Source organism: Hyla sarda, chromosome 4 (genome assembly GCF_029499605.1).
Source record: "Hyla sarda isolate aHylSar1 chromosome 4, aHylSar1.hap1, whole genome shotgun sequence".
NCBI lineage: Eukaryota > Metazoa > Chordata > Amphibia > Anura > Hylidae > Hyla > Hyla sarda.
Genome location: NC_079192.1, coordinates 65,634,251 through 65,651,477, shown reverse-complemented (window position 1 = coordinate 65,651,477; position 17,227 = coordinate 65,634,251). Strand labels below are relative to the sequence as shown.

The window sequence follows — 17,227 nt, the reverse complement described above, 5'->3', positions numbered from 1 at the left end:
AGACCTAAAATAAATAGGAAGATGGAAGGGAGATAAAAAGGGGCAACAAATTATGTTGAGATAGATTTGGAAGTATTATGAGAAAAATCAGATGGGAAAAAAAAATAAGCTTAATAGCAGAACAGAGAGGAGAAGTGACATTATGAGAAGGTATGTTATTTGTAGGCGCATGGAACATGTCAAAAGTGGGTCAGATAGGCCTTGCAAGCAATGAAAAAGGAGAGAGGATAGTTACAAGTCATCTTAAGAAACAACAAACAAAAAAACTATTGAGAAGAAGACGACCATTTTGGTTAGAAGAGTGTGAAGGAAGGGTGAAGGCCTTGGTGACTAGGACAACACAAAGGATTGTAAAACAGCCATGGTCATAGATTTCTCAAGAGTATTAAAATAGTGTTGTACTTTCTGTGTCAAAATACTAGAACGATTGAAGAATAACAAGGACTAATTTAAAACAAAGGAAGGTGTACAATGAGGGGTGCGTAAAAGACAAAAACTTAAGGAGTTTAATAAAGGTTAATAAACATTGGTAAGTATGACAGAAGACTTTGCAGTGGGTTGATGGGTAAGAGGATGTAGACATGCATCTGAACGGAACCAGAGTGGTTATTAAAAGAAGATATCATAGATAAAGAGGAGACGTTATGGTGAGAAGGAAGTCAATGGATAAGAGAAAGGTCCATAGTTGGTAGGCGGTAGGAGCCCATGTGAGATGCGTTTGTATGCGCGAGTTCTACTTACGCTGTACAAACGGAGAGTTTAGATGGGGCTGAGAAAGCCGATGCTGCGTGTTGGAATACTGCACTCCCTCTGCTTCTGAGCCTCGTCTGACTGTGTTAAATATATCTGTAAATCTAGCAGCTGGGAGGGGGACAAAGAGACAGGTAACAGGGAAAGGGATAGAAACCGAGACAAGAGACAGGAGCAGAGACAGAAGTAGAAAGACAAGAGACAGAAGCAGAGGTTAGCAGGCAAGAACCAGCGAGAGATCAGCAGAGACAAAAGTAGTAGGACAAGAAACAGATCCCAAAGCAGAGGAGACACATTTAGAAAGATAGGTTAGAAGCAGAGGCAGCAAAAACAGAGTTAAAGACAAGAGACAGTAATAGTAAAGCAGAGACAGTGGGGTAGAGACAAAGTATAGATAGATGTGAAAGAAGAGGTAATAAAATGAAACAGAAGCAAAGGTAGTGAAGCAAAGGCAGAGAAGTAGTGTAGCCATAGGAAAAAGAAGTAAAATACATAGACAAGAAACAGTGGAGGTTGTAAAGGAGAAACCGATGAAACAAAGAAGCAACAAAAGTAGAGGTAATAAAATGTATATATATGACAAAAGTAGGCAGAGAGTAAATGGGTATAAGACAAAAATCAAGAAGCAGAGACAGATCAGTAGCAGAAACAGTAGGATATGAAGCAGAGAATGTAGTCAGATGGGAAAGCAGAGATAAAGCAGGATATAGTTAGATAAGACAGAGACCAAGGTAGATAGATAAAAGATAAAATAAGCAAAAGCCAGAGATAGGTCAAAGAAAATATGCAAAAAAAAAAGAAGTTTGTACACACAGAGAGGTATAACAGAAGAAAAGAGCCACGAAACAGAGATAGAAGAGCAGAGTTAAAAGAGGTTGAAGAGAAATAGAAATATAGTCAGGAGGAGAAGTTATAAAGATGGATAGAGAGGTAAAGGATTCAGAGGGGTCGGAGCAGTAGGGAAACAACCAAATCAAACAAAAAGAAAAAAGAAACAGATATCAACACAGAAAGTGCAGAGACACAGCAGCAATGTGAGTGACAAGAAACACAAACAACATCTCATCACAAACAGGCAGAGACAATGCAAGTCTCCATTCCCCGCACCCCCAGAAGGTTAGTATTGGCAGTGCCAAGGCCCCACATATACCACAGTGACAGAAACATGAGGGGGGCTTCCATCAATCTACACTTAACTCCCTTCCCATCAATATAAATAAAGCCTAATATTCAGATAATCCAGTTACAGAGAATTGTACTGTTATGCTTTATATTTACATATATGTCTATACTTATTATTAAAAAAAATTACATTACATATTCAAAAACACTGTAGAAAATACTGTAAAAAGATCCAATGCAGCATCAAAATGTCAAAAAGATTAAAGCGTTCTATACTGTTAATAGTCTTTCATGCATAGTCTTTAAGGTTCTCCTATATCCCCATCCTATTACTTACGCTGTGCAAGAGGTGAATGGGGGAAGGATGGGGAGAGGGGCTGCTGAGCGACCGCTGCTTGTGGTCCCTCAGCTTCCAGGGCCCCCGAGCCCCGTCTCACTGAGCTTAAAATGTCTGAGAACTTCAGCACTAGAGAGAACCGGGAGAGAAGAGGAGTTGAAGCCAGACAGAGAATGAGTACACTCAAAGGGGACATGGAGAGGAAATGAGTTCAGCAATGGATAAATGAAATGGTAACAGGCAATAAAAAGAATAATTTAATTAAAAAAAATAAAATAAATAAGTAACGGAAAGAGCTTAGGATAAAGAGGTGTGGAAAAGATAGGAATGCAGAAATGATTAACTATAACGTGAAATCCTTCCATGCCCAATGTTGGTTTTGTGCCCCTTGGCCATTATTTTTAAAGGATTTCTCCACTTCGGACAATCCCTACCGTTCAGATTAGTTGATACTAAGCAGATCACAAAGCATACTACTACTGGTGTGATCTGTAAGTAAACCTTGTTGTAAGTGTTTGCTTTCACTGCAGCACCCCTACAGGAGATGTTAAGTATTACACAGTGTCCATTCAAATCAATGGTTGTCTGTGTGATACAGAACAGGACGGGTCCTCCAGAGTGAGGGAATGCTCTTTGTAACCACAAGAAATGAGGATCCTAGGCAGTGGATGCCCCCATTCTAATTAACTTAAAATCCCCTATTAGAGTGTATGAAAATGGAAAGGGGATTATGTATCTGGACAACCCCTCTAAAGATTTCCTCCACAGAAATGACCAATCTTTAATTTTTTTAAGATCATGATGGTTGATAACTTTCTAAGTGAACAAATATGTTGCTTTATGGAAATATAGGACAGGAGCCAGAAGGAGCTAGAGGAGTGAGGTTAGGGTGCAACACTGCTCACATGACCTCACAATAAGAGGATGAAATAAATGTTGCTACAATAAGAAAATTGCTGAATTCTCCTAGTCATTATAAATAATAAAATGACTTCATTTTTTTATTGTACCACATGGGGAATTGTTGGATGTCCAAGGCTAAACCTGTCATAATACCAACTGTTACAGCTATTCTTACTAAGAGTAAATTCACTGGCATTCATTGGAGAGAAGGGCCCTATAGCAGGTAAAAATAGGCCTCCTATTATGCTGCGGGAGATCATGGGGCCCCTGCAGTGACCCTCGCAATCATACATCTTATCCCCTATCCTTTGATAGGGGATAAGATGTCTAGCAGTGGAGTACCCCTTTAAAGCATTAGGAACAGCATTCAATCTGTTTTGAGGCCAAAAAGATGACGTATTCATTACTCACAGGAATGGACAACCCATTTACTTTTCAGAATCATGAAACAAAAGTACCATTAAAAATGAGAGCGATGTACTGAATGGTTAAGTGAATAAAAAATGAATGAATATACATGAATGAACATTATGAACAGCATACAGGGAGGACACAAGTAACATCTAACAACAGGGGAGTAAAATGGTGTGAATACATTACATGGTGACTGTATTGTGTACATGTACAAATGTTTGTTATGTACGAGTCCATGTTGGCCTTATGTGTCATTACGTAGTGTTGGATATGACAAGATTTTGTGAATGAAGGTTGAGGTGTTCATAGGGGTTATATAGACTTATTGATCAACCAGATGGTCAGTCCACTAAAGAAGTTCAAGTGGAGAAGAGGACAGAGATGAAATTACTTGATGTATGGTAGAACTACCATACCTTTCATTTCTTCATCCTCTGGGTTGGTGTGTGTACTGTCCGAGGACTCCTGTGTGAGAGAGGAAACAAAAAGGGGGAATGTTTGGAAAGATGCGAGAGTGGAAAAAGATGTTATAGATAAAGAGAAAATCACAATGGTTAAAGACATCCCCGATAGGCAAATGGTATGGTCACAAAGTCATAAACATTTGACTTTTTATAGTTTGACACCACTTATTCCCTAGAAAACCACCCAAATTACTCTCTTGTCCTTAAACCTTTATATATGTTGCTTCAATATATAAGAAGCCTTCACCCAGATGCATGCGAGAATTGTGATGGCAGCCATATTGAAAACTCTATATTTATCCAAATTTATATGAATTCCATTTATTCTTGACTACCAGGAGAAGCTAATGAAACCTCACAAAACAAACCAAGGCAGCATATCAATGCCAATAACAATTAACTTAATCGTAAAAGTTTTACCCTAGTACAAAGTGGACACATTTTCGGGGTTTACCAAGCTGTCAAAATGCCATGCCTTTCGCCTTTAGCTTGAAGATTTCCTAGTTGATGGTTCAATCATATACTTTGAAGAGTACCTGCAAAGTTAAAGGGGTACTCCGGTGAAAACCTTTTTTCTTTTAAATCAACTGGTGGCAGAAAGTTAAACATATTTGTAAATTACTTCTATTAAAAAATCTTAATCCTTCCAGTACTTATTAGCTGCTGAATGCTACAGAGGAAATTCCTTTCTTTTTGGAACACTGATGACATCACGAGCACAGTGCACTCTGCTGACATCTCTGTCCATTTTAGCAACCATGCCCATGTCTGCTAAGGGCAGCATGGTGGCTCTGTGGTTAGCACTGCTGCCTTGCAGTGCTGGGGACTTGGGTTCAAATCCCACTAAGGACAGCAATCAATAAAGTGTTATTATTATTATAATAACGTCAGCAGAGAGAACTGTGCTTGTGATGTCATCAGAGAGCATTCCAAAAAGAAAATAATTTCCTCTGTAGTATTCAGCAGCTAATAAGTACAGGAAGGATTAAGATTTTTTAATAGAAGTAATTTACAAATATGTTTAACTTTCTGCCACCAGTTGATTTAAAAGAAAAAAGGTTTTCACCGGAGTACCCCTTTAAACCCCCCCATTTTTCAGAATGGGCATGGAGAGACAAAGTCTACACTGGGTGGACACATTGCCAAAGCAACCATATGGCACCCAACAAGTTACAAGCATGAGCCCTAAAAAATAGAAATGATCTTGTACATGGAACTCACAAGGTGTCGTATAGTTTATTTGGGAATTGTAACACCCAGAATGGAATGCTTTTCTTTACACTGACCTGGTGGGAGCTCAACTTTACAGGAACCCTTTAAAAGATCAATGGTCTGGGCAGATAGTGTATACTACATTTAATCTGTCCACATGTTTCATGTATGTCACAACTTCTATGTTGTCCTTGTTCATAGAGTGGTTACTGTTCATGTTATGTTGATATCAGTTTGTTTCCTTGTATGTTTCTGTATTTAATGTGTTTTTGGTTTGCTTAACATGTGCTTCTCTGGGTCCAATTGCATTCTTGTTGTTCTAGCTATGGTTAGCATTTAGTCTAGGGCAACCACAGGGATGTTGCAGGGGCATATAAATCCTGGTTGTGATTTATATCTTTGGTGGTTTCTCAACCTGGAATTTTGACTTTGGGACTGAGTCTGCATCCCTCTTTGGTGGTGGGGCAGCAGTTCATTTTTCACTAATTGGTGGTCAGAATAACTTTCTAATGTTTAGCAGTTCAGTGATTTTCTAGTAACCAGATGGAATCATTACAGTTAGAAGATCTGCTGGGGTACAGCTGGCCACCAACAACAGACATTAAGGGAGAGAAGGGTCGGGTAGCTGGAGTTTAACATGTCCAGTCGTCTTGCTATCAGGAGAAATAGGCCTCTGTCTGAGGTGTCTGCCAGTGTTATCATGCAGAACACTTACAATTTCTGTTGAGCCTAGCATACAAGTGTATAGTTGCAGCGGTTCGGAAGTGCTAGCTTATAGCAGAATAAGCATCTCTTGAGGAGTTTAGCTACATAAACTCATGCATAGCCAGCTTGAGATCAGGGAATCAACATTATCTGACAATTAAACCTGTAAAATCTGGGTTTTGGATGAACTATAGTAGGTAAGTAATATAAGAAAATCTATCCATAGAAAACTAGTAAAAACTGAAAAATATAGGTAACAATTATCTGCCAGGTAGAACATATCTGAAGTATGAAGTAGGTTCAGACCAAAAACTACATATGACATATGCAATGCTGTCACAATCACAAAATGAGGTAGGTACTTTTTTTGCTTTGTAAAGTTGAGATTTTTGATATAGTCATTTGTTTCTGCTTATCTGATACTAAGCAGTTACACAATGTAAGTACATCTTTCATCAGGCATGTCCATTTCCTTACCCACTGCAACACCATAAAGATTTACCATTGTCTATAACCATGGCATGGGCAATAACTTCCATTTTATCAAACGTTTTGGCAACAGAAGTTAGGTGCAGTACTTGGGTGAGAATGTCTGATCAGTGGGGGGTCCAAATGCTTGTCCCACCAAGAAAGGTAGTGTGCATGCTCCATTCATTTTCTATGAGATTACCACAAATAGCTGTCTGTCTCCAGCAGTCCCATAGTGAGTACATAAAGTAGCAGTTAAGTATGTACATTTTACCTCCGTTCTTATGATCACACCCCAACCGTTTCGATAGATATCACCTATCCTGTAAATAATCATTCTTGGGGTAACCCCTTTAAGGAGACATTGCAGATGCCTGTAGTATAATATTCACAACTGCACTGTACTTATAGTGGATGCAGAAGTGGAAATGACCCCTCTGCCATATAAGAGGATGCTAATATTATAATGGCACATGGTAGATAGTCTGTTGCAGATTTTGTCCCGGGACCAAAAGTTTCAATTTACATTTCTGAAAGTAAGACTCATCCTGCAAACAGATCACCCAGCACAGAAGAGTACAATCAAAGATGTATCATAGACCTATAGTAAACCTACCAACCACACCCATAATAAACTATGAATTACCCTATGGACTTTATGCTACGGTCCTAGAAATGTACAATGCCTCTACATAGCATCAAAGTGGAGAATAGGACCATGTATAATAATAAGCTTAGGTCCTCCTACCGCTGCCTCCGGATTAAAGAGGTGCATGAAACATGACATATGAAGAGAGAGGTAAAGATATGGCAAATACCTTTATCCCGTCCACCAGGTTATGAATTACTGTGGTTTGAGGCTCCTATAGAGGAAGAAAGAATGAGAAATGGGAAGGAGGAGAGAACTAGAATTGGAAGAAGGGATAGGTTGTAGGGTAGATTTAGGATACCAGGAGAGGGGCAGCTAAGGCTGGATATACATGTTTTTCTACAAACTATGAGAAAATGTCAGATCACAGTTACATCTATCATGGAAATATACCTGAATGGGCAAAATGTGATTCTTTGACCTGACTATTATCACTATTATTTCTGATACTATACAATGTAAGGCTATTTCACTTCAATAGTTCCAATAGGTTTCTGTAAAGGATGGTTTGGGATACCCCCCTCTATGTGTAAACTTAGAATTTATGTCTAATGATTATTGCAATGACTGAGTATCTTATTTCTTCACCATTGTTGCAGATCTGTCAACAATCTAATGTGTAAGGGGCACCCTGACTTTCCCATGATAGTAGATGTGAGGGAAGTAAGGATCAGGCATGTTGTGCTGGGAGGAATCTCATAACAGATATGTATTTGTGACCAAGACAATGCATTTATTTAGGGAGGGAATCTGATTGGAACATATACACTTCATGTAAAACCAGCCCAAGCTGGGGAGACACAGGAGAGGACTGGAAAGAGATGGCAGGAAGTGGGGTAAGAGGACTGAAAAAATGGAGAAGTGGAAAGACAGGCAAAGACTACGGGACAGAGAACAGACCGCTAACTACACCACAGAAAGATAACAGACTAATCTAAACCACAGACAGATGACAGACTTCCCAATCCAGAGACAGACCACAAACTTTTCTGAGCCACAGACAGATTGAAAACAGAAGTCCAGGACCCCACAGAGACAACTCCCTGATACAGACCACGGATGTCTCTGAACCACAGACACAGAACAAACTTCCCCAAGGAAAGGACAGCAAGAAGGCTTCTCTGCACATACAAGAGGACCAGACTGTCCGGAGTGCCCTTTATCCACAGTCCCCCTCCAGTCTGATTCCCCATAATATTACAGATACACTACACAGAATGATGGTCCACTCATTCCCTGTACTCATACCAGGGCAGCTGGAGGAATGGGGCCCTTCGGACTGGTCACTCCGGCGCTGTTCTTGGTGCTGTTTGTCTGGGGCTTGAAAAGAGAAATAGACAAAAAAGATAATTAGATTTATTTATGTTAACATGCAGGAACCATTCTATATTCTATTTCAAGTCCTGGGAAATAAAGTGTGGGAACTCACCCAAGATTTCCACTCAAGGGCTGGTCCTGCAGGACTCCTGCTAATGAGAACAGTGATCCTGCTGTGGGAAAAGTGCAGGAACTCAGTTCCCACGTGTTCCTGCAGGACTTGAGCCCTGATTCTATATCTGTATTATGTATAGTATCCTATACTATTCAGTGTATACATTTGAGGTTCATTGACTGCATTTGTTTTTCAGAAATAAACAATTTCCAGCAGTGCTTCCTATATAGTAGCAGAAACAGAAGGGGAATTTGTAAATTTCCAATCACAATGGTGAATGTGGTGGAGACATCAAGATGCTCCCTGACTTTTCCTATTTTATGGCCAATCCATAACCCGGCACTTGGGCCATGGTTGAAGATGATAGAAAAGACACTTGGCACCAGGACAGTCCCCAGCGAATTCTCCCCACCCCTCCAGCCGCCATAGATCTCACCCTGTTTGGGTGTTGGGAGAGATCTATCAATTAGGCCAGTGGAGCAGGTAGAAGCTACTAGAGACCACCCCAAGAAAGTGATGACAGGTTCCTTTAATGCAGTATGTATTAGGATACTTAAATATTTCTATGCAGAATCAGAGGGAAGCTGACTATATAGATTACCACTAATGTTACCTTATGACATCTCTATGTAGATATAACTTTACTATTAAGGGGTTACCTTTTTACGTCATTATATGTGTTATTACTTGTGTTTTATGTTATTGTGTTATTACTACATGGATTTTTTGTTTTGTTTTATCTTGGTTAAATAATTTTTAAGCAATTTATTTGTAGTCATCCTTTTCTTAACTTCCGAAAGACAGTTCCCACTCGCTCTATGAAACAGCAGAGGAATACTTCACTTTTGAGCCAGGACATCACTAGTCCTCCCCTGATAACTTCACTCCATAGACAAAAAACAACCAATTGTTTGGCAAAAAGCTATGTCTTCACATGCAACTGAGCATGCTTGTGATCTGAATGGGTAGAGTGACGAAAGATGCTTTAAGACCCCCTATGGTGACAACTTATTGTTCTCTTCAGAACAAAAGGATCAGGCATGTTGATATCTAAGTGCATGATCCTTCTCTAATCTAATGTGCAGGACCATCATATACATATACATACATATGCATCATATACAATAGGTCTGTAATTCTATCATTCTTTGCAGATTCTCTCACATTTGATGCGAAGAATAGCACAGTATGTCAAGTCAAAATGACTGGTACCACAACTTGAACCCAATGGACCCTATAATATGAAAATGAGCTCGTTGGGTGATCGTTTTTAGAACATGACTTGTGCTTCTTTGTCATTTTACATTTTCTGTACCTGTGACAACACAAATGTGACACATAGAGCCTAAAAGTTAAAATATTACATTATTTTGCTAAATTGCAAAAAAAAAATATAATCTATTTTAAACATTTCTTCCCATAAAAAAATTCTTTAAAAATACATCAATTTCTGATAAGCTTGTCCCTTATAAGGGGTTGTATCATGAAGCAGAATTTTGAAGCTTAAATAGACAGAGTAGCTAGAGAAACTACGTTAAATGGCCCCAAATCCTGAATGTAGATTACCTTTCCAACATCCGTCTTCTTGTTCAGCAAACTCTTAGCTGCTGCAAAGGTCCAAAAATATAGAGAGAGTGTGGTCAGCAACAGTAATACATTATAAGACCCAATATACATAGCCAGATAAAATGTGCTGTGTCTACTGCCCAAGAGCAGCCACTACTCTTTATATTGCAATTTATTCAGAAATGAACAGAAACATTATTTTTTTCTAACTGTGTTAACATGTAAGGTTGTACAAACGTCTCATAAGATGAAAGTCCATATGATTATTTGTGGGTTCTCCAGGATTATTTAAAGCTCACACTTCCTAGTATATACAGTACTTTTGGGGATACGCTATGGGGTAGATACACAGGAATGGGGGAGGGCGGTGGACTGGGATGTAGATGTGAATACAGAGGATTGGTGGTGTTGCCATCACCGAACACAGGATTACCTGGAATAGTCAAGGCAAATACTCTAAAATCAGATTGTAGACTATGATGCCTGGGTTGTGAACTTTCGGACCTCAAGTGATGCCTAGAATGAAGCCTTAGCACCAGCCCCTTCGGCCTTTCTTCTATGCAGCACAATTCTAATTTTGGTGCAGCATATGAACTACAATATTTGAATAATTGGGATTTCTGCCCCTTATCAGTACAGAGTAAGGTGCTGGCTTCTGGGTGAGATGGATTTGATGAAGTGGTACTAAGTCTTGCTGAAAGGATCCAGCTGTGTATGGAGTCTTAGGCCCCATTCACATCACATGTCCGCTGCGGTATTCAAACTATGATACCCAGGTTGTAGCCTTAGGCTTCAATAATATATATATTCTGTGACTATGTTTGGCTTTGTTTATACTGGTTTATGAACAGGAAAATGTGGTAGTCCTTTTTGTAGTGTGGTGATACGTTTCTGTATCCCCCAGACATGGTTTATTGAAGCCAGCTATTGACAGCTACCTTGTAAGGGCCCTATTACATGGACCGGCACATGGTTCGATCAAGCGTCTTTTTTGTAGCCTGACACTCATTTAAAGGGCCCACTACAAGGGCTGAACACATAATTGCTGAATCGTTTGTGTGGACCTTTTCTGCTATCATTCGTTGACCGCACATCCCCTATATGTTTGGCAGCGGATTTTTTTTTTTTTTTATGTAATAGGGCCTTTAATTAACGTCCATACTTTTCAAGCCAATTTACACCTCTTATTATTAAGGACAGGCAAAGCTATTTTAGGGCTAGGCTAAGACACTTTGCGTCACAGGCTTAATTAGTAAATAATACGGCTGTTTAGCCCTTTCAGGGCAATACGAATCAGTAACTCTGTCGCATTGCTGCTTTTGTTTTAACTTTTAGTATTATTATGTAGTGTTCTTCAGATCCAGAATTTAGAATTCAGGGAAACAGCACTCATGTGAGCCAATTGCTCAGCTTTTAAAGTGTACCTGTGAATTGAAGAAACTTTTGACATATCCTAGAGACATGTCAAAAGTTTTCTCTTTCAGGGTCTAAGTGTTGAAACCCTGACAGATGATAAGAATGAGATGGAAAAGAAGCAGATAGCTGCACACTTCTCTCCCTGCTCTGTGTCTATGAGACCTAGACAGCCCCATAGACTTACATTCTGAGTCTTACCAGGTCATGGTGATGCAGAGACGGGTTGAAAGCGCTCTAAGATCACACCTTTCCCGGCTCATTTTCATGTTCATTGGGATCCGAACAATCAAACCCTGACTGATCAGAACTTTTCATGTCTCTATGACTTTTAAGGACAGTGCCCATTTAATTTGTACCCGTATTCTTCATTTTCCTGTATATCTCTCTGTATAAATACATGCATCTTTATGCTTTGTAAAGCTTAAAACGCGTTGGAGTTTCATTTTGTTTTTAGTGATACATTTTTTTGTTTTTGTTACTATGGGCCTCATTTACTAAGCTGAAACCGACCAGTTTTTGTCTGGTTATTTTGGCGCAAAGTGTCTGAGACATGTCTGCGCCAGTGTGCGACAGTGTGCGCGTGGAAAATCCAACAAACCCGACATTGCACTGTGAAAAGCCGAAAAAGGGGCATGGTTTGTCGCAAAGGGGGCGTGGTCGACCCGAAAAGGGGCATGGTTTCACAACCCGACCGATTTACTATTAAATTCACAGAAAATCCTGTGGGTAAATGGCTGGAAATATCGACCTAGAAAAAACTGGTCAGAAAATGTTCCTGACTTTTCCCAGTAGTAAATAGAGAGGAATCCTGCAAGTCTGAAACAACTTTTCACACTAGTAAAAACCCGACACTCTTAGTAAATGAGGCCCTATACGTTTTAAGGTGCAGGAGCTTATTTTTAACCTATGTTTTTGGGAAGCTGGAGATCACCATTTTTTTTTTTTGTCTGCATGTGTGAATAGTCCCTTAAAGTGTAATTCCAATCACGCTCCGGCAGTAGGATATCTGTATAAATCTCCCGGCAACTTCGTAGCAGGAGACTACAGCGATCAGGATATGGATTTTCCTGAAGTCCCGTTTAAGTCTATGGAGCCTCAGGCAAATCCATATCCTGATGGCTGTAGTCTTGAGCTATAAAGTTGCCAGGAGTTTTAAACAGATATCCTGCCGCTAGAGCGTGATCGGAGTTACACTTTAAGGTTAGCTTTAGAGCAAGGAGTGGAAAAATATTGAGCCAGTGTGTTTTAGGGTACTAAATGTACAGGCTACAATAATATTCTTATTTTTAAGGTTCTAAAAATGAATAAATGTCAGCATGGGTCCATGAACTGAAATAGGAAAAGTTTAGTACTTCTGTTGTAGCACTGTGTTGTCTTTGTGGTATCTTCATAGTATTCTCTATTTTATAACACACCAAATGATAGTGGCACTATTTAAGCAAATGTTACCTATAAATTAGGATGAGGTTCTCTTTATTTAGGTCAACACAGATAGCAGTAGACTACCAAGGAGAGGAAGGCCCTGCTTTTGGTAAATGCCCCTTACTATTGGCTTCTCTCAGACATGGTATAGCACAAGCAGAATACACATTCCCCCTCAGCAACATTACTGCAGGCTACTTACACATTGTAAAATGGGAACCAAAGTACTAGAACTTACCTTGCAAGAAATAGAAAAGGAACGGAAGAATACACAGGAGAAAGACAGAGGCAGGGATGAGAGCAGAGAGAACGTGAGAGAGAGAGAGAAAGAAAGATAAAGTAGGACACCAGAAATAGGACAGTGAAACAAGGAGGAGAAAGAAAGAGAAAAAGAGAAATTGTGAAACAGTGAGAAAAAGACAGGGGGAGGAGGAAAATATACACAGATGTAATATTATACAGGGTGGGCACTTAAATATGGCAATTTTGTGCAAATTTCGGGCATCGGCAGGCTGGCAAGACAGACAACTAACACATGCCCAGCCACTGAGACACCATCCAAACCACAACACTCGCATCCACTGCCCCTTGGTTAAAGTCGTGTAACCTGATGGAAACTTCACGTTCTCGATGGCGTATACCGCAACGCTTGTGGCCCCAGGCGTAGTATACTTTGCACATGTATTTACACAAGAACTGCATGCAGATACCAAATCTGCACTGTACACTTATTTACATAGATATTGTTAGTAGAAACAGGGGGACAAGACCCTGCGTAAAAAGCGGACATGAAAAGAATAATCACAATCGTATGAATGTATCCATGTGGTGCGAAGAGAATAGTTTGTTAGTAAAAACATATATAGGACTTTTACGCTTCAAATATGTAACTATGACAGTTCTGTACAGGAGATGTTTTAGGATTTGACACTTTATTGGGAGCTGCCATGGTGATCAGATGGTCACCTTGGGTTCAGCTCCTTACACATCCATTTACGGAATTCTGATTGCAGCAGACTCCCATTGGTCTCAATAGGATTCTGCAGGTTCAGTGCACACAACAGAAGTTCCATAGATGAACTTTTGACGCGGAACTGCATTTTGCCAGAATATTGAACATGTTTAATCTTCTGACAGAATCGGCTTAAGAAGTCCTGGCACTGCCCTGTAATGTCTAGGACAGTGCTTACAACCCATGGCAGACTGCTGCGGACAATAAGCGTTTATTTTGGAGGAGGCTGCTGTAAGCAAAATCCACCTGGAATTTTCTTCTGGAAATTCTGGGCAGAATTTCTGTAGTGTGAAGGGGGACTAAGTCAGGCATTACCCCTGGAACTACTATTATACATGGACGGCCCAAATCTACCAGAGAGAGATGATACTTTATAGTAGCTTTGCCCTTTTGAGCATAGAGGGTGGCAAGTGGAGAACCCCCTATATGATGTCCATAATAAGGCATGTGGACATGGGCTGTACTGATGTACTGTAGATGACCCCATTATCCCCCCCCCCCATGTCATATTGTTCCAATAAGCTAGTATATGGGGAATTTCTTGATGGAGTTCTCACACAACCAAACTAGGATCAACTCAAACAAGGAAACTCCTCTTTTATTCAAAATATGAACAAACTCTATTGGAGCACTTAAGAAATGGCAACATGTAAGGCTATGGACTCCTTTGTATATATTTGAATATATTTGATGTTTTATGTGGAAATAAACATTTCTGCACTTAGTTTTATTTCAATTTATGTTATAATGCAGCTTGTATGTATTTCAATCCACTGCAAGCTGCTGGATTCAGTTCAGTCACAATCTTAATAGCTGGCTCCCGGACACCTCCAGTCTCTACTTTCATGAATACACTTCTAAGCACAAATCTGATTTGACAGGATATGATTTCATTTGAGCTTAGATGCACATTTATAAATAGAGAAGAGGGCTGAGAGGTAAAGCTGTAATGATTTCCGTCATCAGGACTGAGGCAGAATGGAATTTAGCAGCTTGTATTGTATTGCATTACATAAAAGCTATAAAAGAAAAATTGCTTAAAATAATCAAAACCAAGTGCAGGAATGTTTTATTCCACAAAATACATAAAATGCATATAATTGACCCTGCAGCTCCAATGCTTTATTAAGTAAATCAGTGGTGGTTATGTTTCCTTGTTCAGAAAGATACAGGCAGTGCTAACACAGCTTTACAGTGTGAGAATACTTCCAATAACTCCTCAAATCTCATCTTTATAGAATTCTATACAATCGGCACAAAGGGAGTGAGATATTGGGGTGCAACATTTTCTGGCCTATATCCAAGCCCAGAATAAAGAATCTTATGTGAAATAGAAAGTATGTTAGTCTACTAGGAACACCAAGAGGATGGACATACTCTTTATTTATTTTTCTATTTTAGTTAATTGAATTTATTTATTTTTGCTGTTCACTGATCTCCTCTGTTATGAGTATAACTCAATACAGTGGGATACTGGAGTATATTGCTTGGATAATACACTGCATAGTATGCACAGTGACACTCATATACAACATATACACACATGCACAGTACATTTATACACAAGACTGTTAAAGAGCACAGTGAGCTTGTTATATGATGAGTGCCATGTACACTGCTAGACTGCGGCTGTAAGTACCTTCTCAGCACGTGCCATGCACATGACATGCCCAAGCGTACAGCATGCACCAAGGTACATGTACATACTCACTACATGCAGCATCTCCAGGGAACACCCAGATAGGAGCCCATATATACTGCCTACATAACCTTAACACAGACAAACACTGGAACATATTGGGAAGGAACTGTATACAATTCAGGGCTTGCTTTAGGTCGGATATATAACATGTGCTTCCATTCATACATTCATAGCTTAAAGGCGAACTCCGCTGCTCAGCGTTTGGAACAAACTGTTCCGAACGCTGGAACGGGAGCTTGTGACGTCATAGCCCTGCCCCCTCATGACGTCACGCCCTGTGGGGCGTGACGTCATGAGGGGGCAGGGCTATGACATCACAAGCTCCCGCCTCCAGCGTTCGGAACAGTTTGTTCAAAATGCTGAGCAACGGAGTACGCCTTTAAGATTTACAACCTGATTCTAGAACTGTAAGTTGCCAATATTTGTACAGCACCCTAACCTTTGCTCACTAGTCACTTTGATACATAGGAAGAAAGAAGTGCCCAGATATTCTATTAATCTCTAACCTATTCTTTTGCCCTCCGCTAACCCTTGGTCACTAGAGGGGCATCCTCTATCTATGTCTCTCTTTATTGATCCACGCAAGCAGGTACCTAGGAAAAAGCAGCCACATGCAGTCACTTCTCAGGGAAGGGAAGGAAGGCGCAGGTGTGGAGGGGAAGGGCATGTGCCATAGGACACTACTACCTTGTTCCACCAACCCCAGGGCTGTACTAGTGGCAGCGGTGGTGATTGTGGCAGGAGCTGTGGTCTGTCTGCCCACTGTGAGGATGACAGAGATCAGAGAAAAAAAAAGGACGGGCAGTTTTGGCGGAGAATGGAGAATAAATAGAAGTATAGTAACAAGTTACAGGAGGTGGCCAATGTGGTCAACAAACAATAGGGAAAAAGTCAGACAATATAAGACGTAATGAGGCAGGAAGGAGGGTAGAGGGTAGTGCATGGCAGATGAGTACAGACACCAAGAGAAGAGTGAACCAACCACCAAGGAGAGGCCATGTGTGTGGGTGTGTGGAGATGTGGGATAGTGAGGAGAGGGAAGAAGAGGAGAGATGAAGTAAGTAGAATAATGCAGAATCCACAATAAAGAGAGCAAAGAGAGATCAGCACATTATCTCCATTATCGCACATTATCTGCAGTGTATAGGACTGGTTAAATCAGGATGGGCTCTGCAGTGTATAGGACTGGTATATCAGGATGGGCTCTGCAGTGTATAGGACTGGTTATATCAGGATGGGCTCTGCAGTGTATAGGACTGGTTATATAAGAATGGGCTCTGCAGTATATAGGACTGGTTATATCAGGATGGGCTCTGCAGTGTATAGGACTGGTATATCAGGATGGGCTCTGCAGTGTATAGGACTGGTTATATGAGGATGTGCTCTGCAGTGTTTAGGACTGGTTATATCAGGATGTGCTCTGCAGTGTATAGGACTGGTATATCAGGATGGGCTCTGCAGTGTATAGGACTGGTTATATCAGGATGGGCTCCTCAGTGTATAGGACTGGTTATATCAGGATGGGCTCTGCAGTGTATAGGACTGGTTATATCAGGATGGGCTCTGCAGTGTATAGGACTGGTTATATCAGGATGGGCTCCTCTGTGTATAGGACTGGTTATATCAGGATGGCTCTGCAGTGTATAGGACTGG

At 40.3% G+C, this 17,227-nt stretch overlaps 1 protein-coding gene across 14 annotated transcripts in view; it reads right to left on the bottom strand.

Annotated features, from left to right (window-relative positions):
• Window positions 1-17,227, bottom strand: part of CAMK2B (calcium/calmodulin dependent protein kinase II beta) — a 150,378-nt gene that overhangs the window by 12,980 nt on the left and 120,171 nt on the right. For 2 of the 14 annotated variants that reach the window (XM_056571263.1, XM_056571262.1), the window contains exons 13-19: window positions 16,262-16,336; window positions 10,023-10,060; window positions 8,273-8,344; window positions 7,194-7,238; window positions 3,943-3,991; window positions 2,210-2,338; window positions 742-861 (exon numbers count right to left, since the gene is read on the bottom strand). In XM_056571263.1, coding sequence (XP_056427238.1) covers window positions 742-861; window positions 2,210-2,338; window positions 3,943-3,991; window positions 7,194-7,238; window positions 8,273-8,344; window positions 10,023-10,060; window positions 16,262-16,336 — 528 coding nt within the window. Of the gene's footprint in view, window positions 1-741; window positions 862-2,209; window positions 2,339-3,942; window positions 3,992-7,193; window positions 7,239-8,272; window positions 8,345-10,022; window positions 10,064-16,261; window positions 16,337-17,227 lie in introns of all 14 variants that reach the window. The other 12 variants (XM_056571266.1, XM_056571265.1, XM_056571273.1 and 9 more) reach the window with 10 other exon arrangements.